At 39.4% G+C, this 16610-nt stretch overlaps 1 protein-coding gene across 2 annotated transcripts; it reads left to right on the top strand.

Annotated features, from left to right (window-relative positions):
- The first annotated feature begins 6762 nt into the window (after positions 1–6762).
- cfap100 (cilia and flagella associated protein 100) lies at positions 6763–15516 on the top strand. 2 transcript variants are annotated; one of them, XM_034690169.1, is made up of 14 exons: positions 6763–6877; positions 8373–8478; positions 8578–8764; positions 9024–9088; positions 9294–9457; positions 9536–9616; positions 10243–10400; positions 10524–10608; positions 10688–10730; positions 10828–10982; positions 11299–11428; positions 11526–11728; positions 12738–12831; positions 14894–15516. In XM_034690169.1, the coding sequence occupies exons 2-14, from the start codon at positions 8452–8454 to the stop codon at positions 15017–15019; spliced, it is 1518 nt and encodes a 505-aa protein (XP_034546060.1). In that variant the 5' UTR covers positions 6763–6877; positions 8373–8451; the 3' UTR covers positions 15020–15516. The 2 variants fall into 2 exon arrangements, with proteins under 2 accessions (XP_034546060.1, XP_034546059.1); XM_034690168.1 differs by having other exon boundaries at positions 8373–8484.
- Positions 15517–16610: the final 1094 nt, after the last annotated feature.

Raw genomic sequence — 16610 nt, 5'->3', positions numbered from 1 at the left:
TTTGTAAGCTATAAGCCCTGCAGCAGAAAAAAATGCAATAATAACCTAGTTTTCTGTGTGAAGAGTGTGCAGTACAAGGAGCAAGGTAGAAGAGAGGCCAAGATGGAGGAAAGGGACTTTAATTGCGTTGCAAGTGTTATTTAAATTTACACAGAATGTTTTTTGAACATTTGCTCCCCTAAAGTAACAACGTTTTAACAAAGTTTTCCTTGTTCTTTGTAGTCAACAAGCATGTGTCGGCGTTGCTGGTGCCAGAGCAGCTTTCTGTCCCAGCTCTGCTCACAGTGATATTTAACATTACAATACCTTTTTAAGTTAACATCAATAAGGAAACAAATACAAATCCAGCTCTTGTCCAGGTAAGGAAAAACTTCTTTTGAACAGAGGCCCTGAGCAGGGTCAAACTCACTGATTAACAGCCAGATGGGCCGAGAAAGTAGGACAGAGGGAGACGTGGAAACAGAGAGACAGACAGAAACAAACTGACTTATAATCAAACAGCTAGGCAGACACAGCAGCAGGCAGTCTGCAGCAACAGTCCACAGAGAGCTGAAAGGCAAGGGAGCCAAAAACCTGCCAGATAGACATGAACCTTGTTGACATGAATATGCATTAATGGGAGACGTGTACAGAGACAGTAGGAAACAAGAGTTGGTGAAACATGTCCTCCTGGTAGTCTAAACCTTTTAAAGCATAACTAAAGGCTGGTCCATGGTAAGCCTGAGCCCAAGTTCAGTCAATCGATTATTCAATCAATCAATCAATCAATCAATCAATCAATTAATTAACCTTTATTTATATAGCACCAAATCACAACAAACATCATCTAAAGATGCTTTAACAAACAGAGCAGGTGCACCTGTTCAATTATTAACAAAGACCCAACACCAAGACAGGATAAGATCTGGTCCCCTCTTATTGACAGGACTCGATCCAGGGTTCCCACTCTTTTCCAGAGATCATTTTCCAGGACATTTCCTGGACATTTTCATTGATGATCAAGCTGGTATGACCGTCTAAATTTAGTTCCTAATTTAGTTCCTAAATAGTCTAATATGTTCCTCTCAGTGGAAGTCTACATTGAAAGACATGTAGTCTATGGCTATCAATGAAATCATCTCTTACAACTCTCATCTCAGCTTTCTCTTTTCTCAAAAAATATAAAATGAGCTAAGAAAAAAACAAAAGAGCCAGCAAAGGAATCAGGAAGCTGCCTTACTGAAATAATTAAATAATAATAATGATCAGAGGATCAGTGCAATAATGACCTATATAGATCTGAATGACAAAATTGGCCACAAATGTTTCTCAACTCAACTCAAACTCAAAATATCCCTGCTTAATCATGATATTCATCCTGCTTAGTGGTCGATATAAAACATAGCAAATGTCACGTTTTTTTATTTGAGTTACCGTAAACTCTGAAAAAAACGCACCGGTGTAAAGACGCACTCTGTATTTGAAGATCTCTCAGAGATTTAGAAAAATGTAAACTGTCTTCCTGCATGGCGATGTCTATTATGATCAGAAATGTCTACAACGTGGAGTTTCTGTGCAGCTGTGTTGCTCTTTTCGTTCCGTTTGTTTTCACTATCGGGAGTTTGCACTCCTACTAGCTAGAGCAGGGGTTGTCAAAGTTTTTGGAGCCAGGGATCCCTTACAGGTGAGAAAATTGGCCATGGCCCCCTCATAATTGTAACACAGATGAAGCACATTAGTGATGTGTCATTATCAAAGGCTGCGGCTCTGAGAGCCGATGCTTTATAGTGAATCAGAAGAGCCGGCTCGCATCAAGAGAGAGACGTTTTTTTCTTTCGCTGCTTAGCTCCCACAGTGCTCAGCCCCAGCTCTGCTCACAGCAGAACTTTGTTTTGATTGGTCAGAATGGCGGCCATGCGGCCAATCACATGTGAGGATATAGGATACAGGTGATGGAGGGGAGGCTGTGTATCCTGGCTTCATCTGTTCCTTCAGAGAGAGTCTTCTTGAAGACCGGGCAAATACTCACTGAGAGGAGAAATCGGATCAGCCCATCCAAGCTGAGGCATCTGATTTTTCTCAATGCGGATGTTAATAAAGTTTGCTCCAGTTTGGTTTTGGTTCTGTTTACCTGAGTTGGTTCTGGTTCTGTTTGCTTGAGTTTGGTTCTGGTTTTGGTTCTGCTTCTGTTCTGATATGGTTCTGGTTCGTTTCTGTTCTGGTTCGCTTCCGGTTCAAGTCTGGTTCGGTTTTGGTATGGTTCTGGTTCGGTTCTGGTTCGGTTCTGGTTCGGTTCCGGTTCTGGTATGGTTCTGGTTCGGTTCGGTTCCGGTTCTGGTTCAATTCTGGTACAGTTCTGGTTCGTTTCTGGTATGGTTCTGGTTCAGTTCTGGTTCATTTCTGGTTCAGTTCTGGTTCGGTTCTGGTACGGTTCCGGTTTGGTTCTGGTTTGGTTCTGTTTCAGTTCTGGTATGGTTCTGGTTCGGTTCGGTTCCGGTACTGGTTCAGTTCTGGTACAGTTCTGGTTCGGTTCTGGTTCGGGTCTGGTTCGGTTCTGGTTTGGATCAAGTCTGCTTCGGTTCTGGTTCGGTTCTGGTACGGTTTTGGTGCGGTTCCGGTTCGGTTGTGGTTCAGTTGTGGTACGGTTCTGGTTCAGTTGTGGTATGGTTCTGGTAGGGTTCTAGTTCGGGTCTGGTTCGGTTCTAGTTCAGTTCTGGTTGAGTTTGATTCTGGTTCTGTTTGCATGAGTTTGGTTCTGGTTCTGTATGCTGAAGTTTAGTTCTGGTTCTAAACCTAACCCTAATCCTAATCCTAATCCTAACCCTAACCCTAATCACAATCCTAACCCTAACCCTAACCCTAATCCTAACCCTAACCCTAACCCTAATCCTAACCCTAATTCTAACCTTAATCCTAACCCTAACCCTAATCCTAACCCTAACCCTAACCCTAACCTTAATCCTAACCCTAACCCTAATCCTAACCCTAATCACAATCCTAACCCTAACCCTAACCCTAATCCTAACCTTAATCCTAACCCTAATCCTAACCCTAACCCTAATCACAATCCTAACCCTAACCCTAATCCTAACCTTAATCCTAACCCTAATCCTAACCCTAACCCTAACCCTAATCACAATCCTAACCCTAACCCTAATCCTAACCTTAATCCTAACCCTAACCCTAACCCTAATCCTAACCCTAACCCTAATCCTAACCCTAACCTTAATCCTAACCCTAACCCTAATCCTAACCCTAACCCTAATCCTAACCCTAACCCTAACCCTAATCCTAAGCCTAACCCTAACCCTAACCCTAATCCTAACCCTAATCACAATCCTAACCCTAACCCTAATGCTAATCCTAACCCTAATCCTAACCCTAATCCTAACCCTAATCACAATCCTAACACTAATCCTAACCTTAATCCTAACCCTAACCCTAATCCTGACCTTAAGGCTAACCCTTACCCTAACCCTAATCCTAACCCTAATCCTAACCCTAATCATAATCTTAATCCTAACCCTAATCCTAACCCTAATCATAATCCTAACCCTAACCCTAACCCTAATCCTAACCCTAACCCTAATCCTAACCCTAACCCTAATCACAACCCTAACCTTAATCACAACCCTTACCCTAATCATAACCCTGACCCTAAACCTAATCACAACCCTAACCTTAATCACAATCCTTATCCTAACCCTAACCCTAATCACAATCCTAACCCTAATCCTAACCCTAACCCTAATCACAATCCTAACCCTAATGCTAACCCTAACCCTAACCCTAACCCTAATCCTAACCTTAATCCTAACCCTAACCCTAATCCTAACCCTAACCCTAATCCTAACCCTAACCATAATCCTAACCCTAACCCTAACCCTAATCCTAACCCTAACCCTAACCCTAACCCTAATCCTAACCCTAACCCTAATCACAACCCTAACCTTAATCACAACCCTTACCCTAATCATAACCCTGACCCTAAACCTAATCACAACCCTAACCTTAATCACAACCCTATCCCTACTCACAACCCTGACCCTAAACCTGATCATAACCTTAACCCTAATCATAATCTTAACCCTATCCCTAACCCTAATCACAACCCTAACCCTAATCACAACCCTATAACTGAAGGTTCTACCTCCCATACTACTTTTAGAGACTTCAGGTACGACAAGCAGGCCTGCATGTTGGGAGCATAGCGTTCTAGAAGGGTAATAGGGCACTATGAGCTCCTTAAGATATGAATGTGCCCAACCATTAAGAGCTTTGAAGGTCAGAAGAAGGATTTTAAATTCTATTGTAGATAGTCAAAGAGAAATGTTTTCAGTTCACCATACAAAGAAGAGAGGCTTATGGACCCATTGTAGTCAGAAACCATTTTGATACTTAATAAAGCCGATCTGATTTTACAACCTCAGATCCATAAGAGTTGGGCCGCTGTATAATCAATGTAACAGAGAAACACTCAATAGTCATATATTGTTTTCTGACTTACTATCTGACAAAAACAACTACTCATCATGATCAGTTATTTTTCCTGTTTAATTTTCATCATGAGGAGATCAGGAGTCTGTCAAGAAGAACACCCTTTATCATAGTCCGTATGCTTCTCAGCAGGACACAAACAGACTGCAGCTTGTCCTTCATTTGCAGGTGTGTGACATGCGATGACATCATCACATACGGACATCACTTCACGGGACGCTCTGGAGGAAAGGACATCTCATGTCTGTTAAAATATTTGTCCTTGTTCCTTCTCCCCCTCTTTTTATCTATCCATCTTTACAGGCATCTCTGGAGGGAGGGACTTAAATGTAAGTAAAGACGTAAGTGGGGGGACAAATGTCTTAAGATGTCACAAACAAAAGTCCCAGTGGTTTATTATGAAGAAGTAATTGACAACATGCACTCCACTGCATAAAAAAAGACATGACTCTTGAGTGGATGTCACTGCATGGGCTCAAATTCACATGCAAAACAATTGTCTGTGAACACAGGTTGTCACTGCATCCAGAAATGCAGGTTGAAATTATACCATGCAAAGAGAGAACCATATAAAAACATGATTCAGAATCACCAGTTATTTCTCTAGGCCTGAGCCTGCTTAAGGTGAGCTGATACAAAGTGTAAAACTGTCCTGTGGTTGGATTAATCAAAATTAGACATTCTTCATGGGCCGCCAGGCTTGTTATCACACAGTTCAAAAGCTAGCACATGTGATGGTATGGGGATGCATGAGTGCTAATTGGTGATGCAACACAATGATAAACATGCCCTGTCTCCACTGCTTTGCAATTTGCTGCTGGCATTACATTTGAAATGAGCATATATGTTTCATAAAACAAGAAAATGTTTTTGTTTCAATATTTGATATGCATTAATTTCGATGCAATGTAGAGGATTTTAATTATTTACAAATCATCAGATTCTGATTTTAGCAACATATTACACAGCTTCCCAACTCTTATGGAATTGGGGTTGTGTTTATTTTTTAATGTGCACACCAACTAGATGTTCAATGGTCTAGTATTACTCAATAGAAATGTAATGACACTATTAAAAGTCAATAGTTTTTTTCCATTGACTTACATGAAAAAGAGCAATTATACATATCCTACAGAGATAACTGTGAAATCCTAAAAAAACCTACAAAACTTGCAGTATCCTTTAATAAAAGTTTCTTTGAACTAGAGCTTGTGTTGTGATTAAAAAAACTTCAAGCAGACTGTTGCAGCACCCTCCAGGCATTTTAGCAACAGCCTGCAGCAGACATATTATCCAGCTGTTAGAAACATCAAGAGAGGAAAAAAAGGTGCTCCCCACCCAGAAGATGAGGTGAATACATGAAGCTGCTGTGAAAGTCTCCTTCCTACAATCTCAAGCTTCACTCAAAAACTGTCCCTGTTTCTGATCCTTTTCATACTTATATTGTTACAGTCAAATCAATATTGGAAAAAGTCTGCGTTCTTCAACGTCTTTATGATTGGAACATGGAACTAAATAATGCTGTCGTTATGCCGTAAACAAAACCTGTGGTATCCTTGGCTCTTAACACATGACATGTTTTTGAAATAAGGGTAAATGAAGGGTAGTTTTCATTCCCTTGTAGATAGCAGTGCTTCGTTGCAGCCAATTGAACTCCTCCTTTGATGGTTAATGTTATATTTCAACCACTAGAGGACAATCTTCATCAGGATAACAGGGCTGAGGGCAGTGAGGATTTGATTTCCCTGTGTTTAGTGGTGTTACCTTTTTGTTTGTCCCTTCATATTATGGTTTCAGTGGTTAAGTTCTTAATGGAACCAAACTTTATGTGTGAATACATCATTTAAAGCTTTTTATATTGAGTTATAAAGAGTGATTTCAGAAAGCCGTATGGTAATGAGTATGAATATTTAACTTTGCCAACATTTGAGGATGTAAGTCTGCTTCTCTATGTGTCATATGCATTTCTCAGTTATTTACACACTTACATTTGTTTTCGCATACTCACAAATATTGTCTAAGCTTGAAGAAAAGGTGCCTTGTGTATTACTGTGCCTTCAAATGGAGTCAATAAAGTGCAGTATAAATGTGGGTCCTGTAATCTACATTCAGTTTACACTGACTTTAAAGACATTTAATAATATTAAAATAATAATTATAATCAAAATAATAATAATTATCATCAAAATAATAATAATAATCGTAATCATCATCTTAGATAGCACACCTATGCAATTTATACAAACTACGAAATTCAAATACAGAACGCTTCGAGGAGTCCCTGAAGGCAACATTGCCAAGACAACAGGACGCTAACGCAGACCTGCTCCGGTTGAATAAGTCCGTCGTCGTCCTGTGTAGACCAGTCTATGGTGTAGACCTAAAACAACATTATCAGACGGTAGGTGAAGTCTATTTTAGCATTAGAAGCAAATAGAAGAAATACACTTAACATGAATGCTGCACAAATGATGTGTAGATCCAGTGTGCTTGGCATGAAGCCAACCTGAAGATAGTAAGTTAACAGTTTATCCTACTTCCTGGATAAAACGTGTAACTATGCTATTTATAAAGAAGAAACAATATAGCATAACATAAAATAAGCTGATTGTCCCGGCTAGAGTCATCATGTCTGTTCACTGTGCACCATGGTGCCTTCAGGTACCGCTGTGCTCATACGGCTGAATTAACTTTTACCCCGGAGTCCGAAACTAAAAACCACAACCTCCATGTTTTGAGTGTCAATACATTTTTGGTTATTTGTTAAAAAGTTGTATACTCTATACCATTTGAGAAACATATGAACTCAGATAAAAATATAACAAAACTGGGGTTATTATGATTGCTCTATACAGGTGTTAATAATAATAATAATGATAATAATAATAATAATAATAATAATAATAATAATAATAATAATAATAACAATAATAACAATGCATTTTATTTGTAGGCGCCTTTCTTGACACTCAAGGTCACTCTACATCATTAAAACAAACGGTTTAACAAACAATAATACAATACAATTTAAAAAGAGAGGAAAATGGAGTTGTGGTCAGATGGAGTAAGCCAGTCTAAACAGATGAGTTTTGAGTTTGGATTTTAAATGTGGGAGTGAGTTAGTATTACGGAGGTCAGTTGGGAGAGAGTTACAGAGCTTTTTAAATCATGTATTCATGATTAAATCATGTAACTTGTTGCAACATTCCATCAACCTGTGTAGTTGTGCCTCTAATCCTCTTTATAAATACAACCTAATGAGACACACAGCTTGATGATCACATTTTAGAGTTTGTAAACCAAATAAGATGTGCTCTGTTGAAATTTGTCTTTAAATCAGAGTTTAACTAACCACAGCATTTGTTGCAAAGATAAGGAGCCTTAAAGAGCTGTTAATGTTAGAATTTGGACAGCCAGGATCATTCAACCAGAGGGGTTGAGGTGAGGTTATTAGACTGTGTCATAGGAGCTTGCAAGTTTATTACGCTAGTTTAACAGATAGAGTTATATGCCTATTCAGCATTTTACTGTTACTCGTTACTATGTTAATGATGGCCTCACCCCCACCCCATTCCCTTTTAAGACTAATTTTAGTCAAATTAAGTGATCTAGTGATTAAGTGAATTAAGAAAATCAAATAGTTTTTATTAAGAAAACCATTTTAATGAGCAATAATGGTAAAACTAACAAGTTGAATGTCTTATTAAATTAAATTACTCTTAAAATGTAATCATTATGTCATATTACAGAAATACCAGAGATTGTTCTGTATTTTTGTTGTTTTAGAGACAAATAGCACTGCTAGATCACATAAGACGATACAATTTTCAAAGTCACAGAAATTGTGGAAAACGATACAATGTTGACTTGACATTTTCTTGTTGCCTCATGTGTAGGCACGAGGAAGAGGACAAGGAGGGATACTCAACAGAACTCTTTCAAAGTGCCTGACAGTGAAGCATTTTTCAACTGAGTATGAATAAAAGAGTGAATCAAAAAGAGGTTAGTGTAAGTATTTGAGTTCAAAAGTCTGAGATATATACATACTTTATTTACTGTACAATAACACATAGAGAAAAATTCACTGTTCTCTGTGTTCAGGACAATAAGCTCCTGGCTTTGCAAACTGATGAGATGATGACCAGAACGAGGGACAAAACAGAGACAGGACTGGTCGGACACGTGAAGAAGGAAGAGGGAGAAACGGAGAAAGAAATCAAGACGAGAACATCTTTCAATAAACAAGACACTGGAAGACAGGAGCTTAAGACTGCCACCATGAAACAAGGTGAGAGGAGAAAGAGTCAGATGGTCATTTTGTGATAGTGCTTGAAAACCTTTGTGGTTTGCGCCTGGTCATTAACTGAAATGTTTGTGCTCCTGTGGCTCATTTGGTAGTGTGCTAATGCTGAGTTCTTAAAACAGCAGCAGAGACCCTTTGCTACATGTCATCTTCTCACTGCTCCATTTTTCCTGTCACCTTCGTCTTTCCTCAATAACTTCAAAATGACCAAATCTTTAAAGTATTTGTATCCCTCCTCCTCCAGAAGCCATTAAGAGGGACAGCAAACATGATTTTGTCTCCATGGAGCGACAGAAGGCTATTTTGCAGGTAAATTATATATTACGAGTTGCCTGTGTCTCCACTAGCTCCACCATTTCCATTGATCCGTGTCTGTTTGCAGGTGTTGTGGAGCACTTTAACGAGGGAAAAGTTGTAAAAAGCAATTTTTCTCTAAACTGGAGTGAAGGGAAGTCTGAACATTTGCTTCAAGTGATATCACCCGAGTTTGTGCTTCTGCCTCTCCCTTCCTCAGTATTCTTTGATGACAAAACAGTCTGCGATTTCGAGGATGGACAAGGCCATCGCAAAAGAGGAGCGACAGCTGAAAGAGCTCGAGACAATTCTGAAAAAAGACAACCTCAAATTCGAAGAGGTCCTCAGGGAGAATGAGAAGAAGTCAGTGGAGGCCAGAGCATAGTGAGTGTTGACGGCTTTGTTAAGTCCAAACCTTTTGGTTATGCCTGTGACATTGGTAATCTTGTCTCTCTTGTTCAGTTTTGAGCTGGAGGCCAAGTCCAAACAGGAGAAGAACGTGAAGATCAAGAAGCTGTCTGCTGAAATAGGGTCTACAATGAGGTACTCTGACAATGTATCTGTTTGCATATTTCACGTTTTTACAATGCTTCAGTTTAGCATTGAATCAATCAATCGATCTTTATTTATATAGTGCTGAATCACAACAAATGTTACAAGATAAGATAAGATAAGATACTCCTTTATTCGTCCCACAACGGGGAAATTCAGACCGTACTCTGTTATATTATTGACAAAGACCCAACATCAAGACAGGATAAGATCCAGTCCCATCTTACAGACAGGACTCAGTCTGATCTCATCATCAGCAGAGCACTTTGCAGCATTTAGCAAGTTACAGTGGTGGGGACAAACTTCCTTTAACAGGCAGAAACCTCCAGTAGGACCGGACTCATGTTAGACATCTGTCTTGACTGAGTTGGGAACTGAAGTGTGAACCAAGGTGCTTTAACTTAGACACACTAGAAAAGGTGTATACATTTGTATGTCAAGTGCATTAAAGCTACTCCCTAAATGCAAACTGAGGGTATCTTCAGTCTGCAGAGGTCTAGTTTTTGTAGTTTGTCCAAGATGCTTCATTCAATCATCCAAACTATTCATGTTAGCAATATCTGCATGTTAAGTATGTTTGAAGGATGAGTGATGAAACCGTTATTCATGATCCATAGTGACCTCATCAAGTTCGAAGAGATCCTGATAGACTACAAGAGATACAAAGAGCTTCTGTTCAAGTTGTCTCCTCCAGAGTGGCAGCAGGCCCAGACAACTAAGAGAGTTAAAATCCTGACTTACCAAGACGCTCTGGACAAGCCGACAATGGAGCCTGGTGAGACGGCTGGTTGGAACAGTAAATCTGAAGTGCATTTTGTTGTTTTTAACTATATCTCTGCTTTTAAGTTGGTAAAAGTAATGCTAATAGAATGATTTCAATGAATGATGAAATTGACAGGTTTGGAGAGCAAGTTTTCCAATCCTGGTAGTGAGCTGACCTCCATCAGAGAGACCCAGCTGTCTTCAGCGCACAGCAACACCCTGTAAGAAACACCAAAAGTGTACTTCCATGCGTCAGCAGATCTTTTCTCCTCAGCCCTAACTTTGAATTTGGTCTTTCAGAGTGAACCCTTCTACACTGGAGAGGGACAGCTCAGAATATGACGTATGTTTGTTTCTCTGACCACACATCTCATTTCTTTTTTGTATCTTTGTCCCTGTGATCTCTTTTTCTATCTCCCTTATTCTCATCCCCTCTGCAGAATGATCCAGTGCTGTACTTCACTGATCCCCAGCAGCTGCTTGACCTGGTTAAAGAGCTGACAGAGCAAAACTTGTCCCTCATTCAGAACTCTTCAAGGTTGGTGGAGACTCTGGAGGAGTACCGTCAGTCAATGGAGACAAACAGGAAGAAGATGTAAGCATCGTGGGTGATTCACGGGAATGCAGGATATGGGAATTTTACCTTGAGATTATTTTACCTTTTGTCTTTTACTAATGTTTTAATCTGATACAAATACTATCAAATAATATAATCAAAGTGTAGAGTGAAGAATCAAAAGTATAGGCACCATCTTTCTTTTGCTTCCTTTGATAAAAAAAGCCTTTCCTTTAGATCATTTTTCTGCACTTGTTGGAACACATTTACTCATAATTTCAGATGCTTTTACACTCTGCTTCTTTTCCAACCTCTTTTCACGTCCATCTTCAATACTATATCTTTTTTTCTGAAGTGAAAAGGACGAAGAGCAACTAACTCTGCAGATAAACGACATGATCCAGATGATCGATAAAGAGAAAGCAAAAGGCGCCAAGCTCAAGCAGAAGGTTCAGCTCCACATCTCATTAAACACAGAAGATCAGGTTAGAAACAGACTGTATACTTACGATCTTTAATATTAAAATTAAAATGAATATTACATTCTCGGCTGTAGATTACACTCCCCTCATTTGCTGACAGGATATAATGTGGGACACTCTGGATGAGAAGGTAGCAGAGATCCATTACTGCTGTGTGGACGACAGGATGACTAACCTCAGCACCTTGGAGAAGCTGACAAATATTGAAAACCATATATCTTTCCTGCTGAAAAGCCTCGAGAGCATCCCTGAAGAAAGTTTAGGGATGATGAGAAAGATCAAAGACAGTGAGCGGAGAAGCAGGTATGTCTTAATGGCCTTCTTCCAAAGTGACCTATTCACACATGTAGCTCATAGAGTGCAGTTTTCAATGTTGGTGAGGGGGAGCTCAGGAGGTTGGGCATGGCTTAAAATGGACACCGCACCAGTTGCTGAGTAATGTGAACGAATCCAAGATGGCAGGTGAAGCAGGGTCAGATGCTATGTCGACAGTTTTCACAGCTCGTAGTTGGACATTTTAATAGCATGAACAGATGAGTGGAAAGGAACATGCTGGTAAGCTGGAGAGTATGAAGCAGCTTCATTACCACATGGTTTAAAGTCATCACCACATTCACTCACTCATGAACATCATTCATTTTCTGCCGCATAAAGTTCAGAATGCACCAAAACTATTATAATTGTATTCCTTTAGAGTTCCTTTAAGGGAATTGTGTGTTTTAAAATATGTTTTATTTCTTTGTCTTGCCTTGTGTGATCTTGGCACTTTGTAACCTGGCCTTTGAAAAGTGCTCTATAAATAAAACCATTGTTTTTTTTACTTTTATTTATTTATTTATTTATTTTTTGTCTGTTATGTTAGAAGTAAATAAAACTGTCAACCTTTCTTGTTTCTAACTTTCACAAAGCACTTTCTTACTCACTGAGGGTTGGCCATTATCACCAACACACTCTGCTCCACAGACCCGTACCAAGCACTTGAGCACTTGGGGGTATAGGGCATGTGGGCAGTGCACCAAACCCCTGTGTGGCGTATGACAGGGGGGCAGATCTTTAAAAAACTTTGAAACACAATGTTTTGCATCTACAAGTCTTTCCAGTGCATATTGATCCATGATTCAATATTGAATGTTTACAATGATATGAATATGGGGGATGACAATTCACAGATTTTTCAGGTTCGGTGGGGTCTGGATCCCCATGTCTGTGATACGCTGATGGAATCAGGAAATAAATGCAAAGCCAAATACACAAAAACACACGACCTGGTGCACAGTGTGAGGCATAACACAAATCTATCATCATGTTGCAGACATCGTGAGAACAGGCTGAAGGAGCAGAGAGAGAAACAGAAGGAGAGGATGAAGAGGTACTTGGAGAAGTCATTGGCTGACTCCAAGAAAATGGTAAGTAATTTGCCAAAAAAGTGCGTCATGCAGGCTACAACATCATACAATACATTCAGTACATTTCATATCAGTAATCAATACCCAACTCAGTAAGATGGAATCTCCCACATGCTTACATTATCATCAAAACTTGATTTGGAGCTCCAGCAGGAAGCTGTGCATTCTTTTATTTGATAACAGATAACCTCCCCACTAACATTACATGTGTATGCCAACTGATAACTGTGATATGAACAGCACTTTGTTACTCACTATTCAGAGACCAATTAAAGTAAATGCCTCCTACTGGCTCCGCCTCTGCTTCAACAAGTCAAACCCAAAGTAAAAAATGTATTTCCTAGAATTGACAATGTCCTAGGAGGACTCAGTGAAGTATGCGTATGGAAAGAAAGCTTTACACACACACATACACACACACGGCGTGCGCGCACACATATACGCACACGCGCCAAACTTTCCCTATCCGTTCGTTTCTCTTTCCACCCTGTTAACATCGTCAGTATTCCGCTTTCCCTCTCCGTTCTGTAAACAGGTGTGCACACCTGGGAGCTCTACTGTTATCCGACCCATACATTTACACACTATAGGGTCCACTTACCTCCGCCACAGACCGCTCGTGTTTGGTTTGAAATGAGGAAACAGAGCGTTCCATTTCCGCACGGTAAAAAGGCGACTGTGGCGGGAGAAAGGTGTCACATGGTTTTAAAACCTTTAATCTTTTTGTGTTGTGGTAATTCATTGCCTACAATTGTGGTTTATGTTCAATTAAAATATAATAAAAGGTGCTTGGGTTTGAAAATGTTTGTATGCCTTAAATGAGAATTTAGGTTGAAAGTATGTAATTATTGAGGGGCCACTAAACGTAAATAATTATTGACGCCCAGTGGGAGGGGCCACTAGGTTTAAAAGAGGGCAGCTTTGGCCCTTGGCTTGTGTTACAAAGAAGGTAACTCCGTCAGCCGTGTGTTTTCCTAATACGACTGTTTTTCCATATGGTGATTTTCTAGTGATTGTGGACTCGTGCCATGTTGGAATTTTGTTTGTACATTTCTGTAAATAGTATTTAGATATATATATATATTTATTTTTTTTTGCACTATTTGTAAATACTTGCAGGCCGGCAACAAATAAATTCCACCTTTAGCAAATTTTTCTGATTATACCTGTGTTTTACACAAAGAAGTGAGTGTGCAGAAAAGAAGCTCGCAACACAGGTAGTTATTGAATATAGAATCTTGACAGGGTGGACAAGACCCTGAAGCGGAGAGTCAAAAGATGAACTCATTGGTTTAAAAATGATTTATGTATACAGTTTTTGAAAAAATAGTCTCTGGGATTCCTCGTCAGTTATTGTTCCATGGTGATGGATTCTTATCTTCCTGTTGCGGTGGATTTAACATGAAACTGTCCTCATTCAGCTCTCTTTCTTCTCTGAGCTCTGCGGTTCACACACCTTTAAAAATAAACAAATGTCACAACTTTGAACCCTGCTGCTATCATCACCACCGCTCATGGTTCAAGTTTCTTTGTAGCGACCAGTAAATTAACGGTGCACTTATACCGGCTCCACTGTCGTTAATATTAGTGGACAGGATCCAATATGGAAATGTCTGTAACTTGCCGATTAAGCATGCTAACCCAAATGTAAAGTTTCAACCACATTGTTTTGATGCAAAGGGAAACTAATCAGTTTCTAGTTTTACCTCACCTTACAGTCTATGGTGTCAACAAGCAGAAGCCAAATGTACCGAAACTCTTTTATGCGGATTGATTTGACATGACGTGTGATCAATTTACCTCTGGTGTTGCTCCTGTAGTGAAAGTTAATCACTGTTGTCAAGGGGTTTTGACCAATCAGAATCAAGCATCTTACACAATCGTAAGATCAGTAAGAAAGCCATGCATTCATTTTCTGCTTCATCATAATTCACACTGTGTTGATGCATCACAGTTCGACGCTCACACTTCTGATGATCAAAGAGAATTTTTTTCGTTTTACAGTAAAAAAAAAAAAAAGCAAACCTTGGAGCAAAGCTAACGTCCCCTTCTTTTTTTTCAGAGTATGAGAAAGCTCATGCCCAGATGCATGCCTGTTACCCGGAGGGTGAGAGTGAGCCATGGGGACAACACCTCTACTGAAGAAGAGATCTATGCGTTTCTCTTCACACCTGAGGACATGAATTAAATTAGCAAGGAGCTGTTCAGTGCAGTAATGCAGTCAGAATACAGTGAAGTCCAGTTAATGCTTTATTATTGATTCTGTAGAACAAATCATTATTTTTTTAAATAACATGTATAAATGTATCAAATGTGTTAATCTTTGTCCAACTAGGCAATTCAGCATCTGGCTAATAGTCGTGTTTCTACTTATCCCTGAAAATGTCTTAGACTGCCTTTTTCGTGCCCTAGGAATCATAACCTGTTCTTTCTTACAACAGAGAATGTGTATGAGGGAATCTATAGATCTTAAGGGGTGGCAACAATCACTTTAAGGCGTGTTGCTATTGACCCGATTTGTTACAAAACATGTAGATCTACGCTCCTGTTAAACCGTCAAATAACTCAACATGTGATAATATTACTTTTTAACACGACAAAACAGAACTAAGATGTAAGAGAATTACCTGTCAACAAATACTTTTCAATAAAGTCAGAATTCTGACCTCTTCCGTATAAATCAGACATTTGTTGGGGGAAATATTTCTTGAAATTCAACCAGGACAGTGTGGCTTATGTTGATGGTAGTTAGCATGACAAGGATCAATGAATAAGAAATTCACCAAAAACACCTCTTTCAAAAACACACTCAGGAATAATTTTCCACAGTTTATCTTTTCTTTTGATATCATTTTAATCAATTTTACCTTGAGTGTAGAAGGAGTTGACAGTAACCTAACGTCTTCTCCTCACTGATGTAGAGAACAGTAACCTCAGAGGTGCATGTCGCCCCCTGCTGTACCAGAATGTGTAACACCACGTCTGTCAAGTCCGGGTTGCCAGGTCTCGTTCAAAACCCAGTGTGTTCCCTGTGTTATTTTGGACTTTTTTAATTTAGTTTTTTAGAGTTCAGTAGAATAGAATAGAATAGAGTAGAATGGAATATAATGTAACAGAAAGATCCAACCCAGGACAGGGGGAACAGGGGATGCCTACTATACTAGTAGTATGTACTGATTTGGCCAAAATTCTGTATGTAGCATGAAGTATGTGAAGAAGAGAAAGAGCAAAATCTGCAGTATGCCGAAACAACCCAGATGTCGTACTGATTTGGGAAAATTTCTCATTTCGCTTTTTCTTTTTTTCTTCTTTTTGAAGGGGAGTTACACTCAGTTTTGAGGTGCTGTGATTATTAAATTCCATATAAACTACTTCATAATTTTTTCAATCATAAGTGATGCTAAAGAAGCAGTTTCGCTATCAGCACGACCGTTGTTTACTTCCGCTTTCCGAAACTGCAAATCGAGCGACGTCTAACCCAGCATACTGCAGAACAGATCAAACGGAACAGTCATACTACATACGACCTTCAAACACAGTATGTAGTAGGCAGTACCTACTGCATACTACATTTCTAGGTAATATGTAGCGGGCCGTTTCAAAAACAGCCAGGGGAACTAAATACAAAGTAATTAAAACAAGTGGGAGCACAGGACACAGGTGAAACTAATCAGTGCAATTAAAAAAAGGAGGGAAACACAAGGACAAGAAGTAAAACTATGCTGGAAACGCAGGGATCAAGAACTACAAAATAAAACAGGAAACACAAGACTAAGAAA

This window comes from Notolabrus celidotus, chromosome 8 (assembly GCF_009762535.1).
Source record: "Notolabrus celidotus isolate fNotCel1 chromosome 8, fNotCel1.pri, whole genome shotgun sequence".
NCBI classification, from domain to species: Eukaryota; Metazoa; Chordata; class Actinopteri; order Labriformes; family Labridae; genus Notolabrus; species Notolabrus celidotus.
Note: the sequence above shows the minus strand (reverse complement) of the source record. Positions and strands in the feature narration are given on the sequence as shown.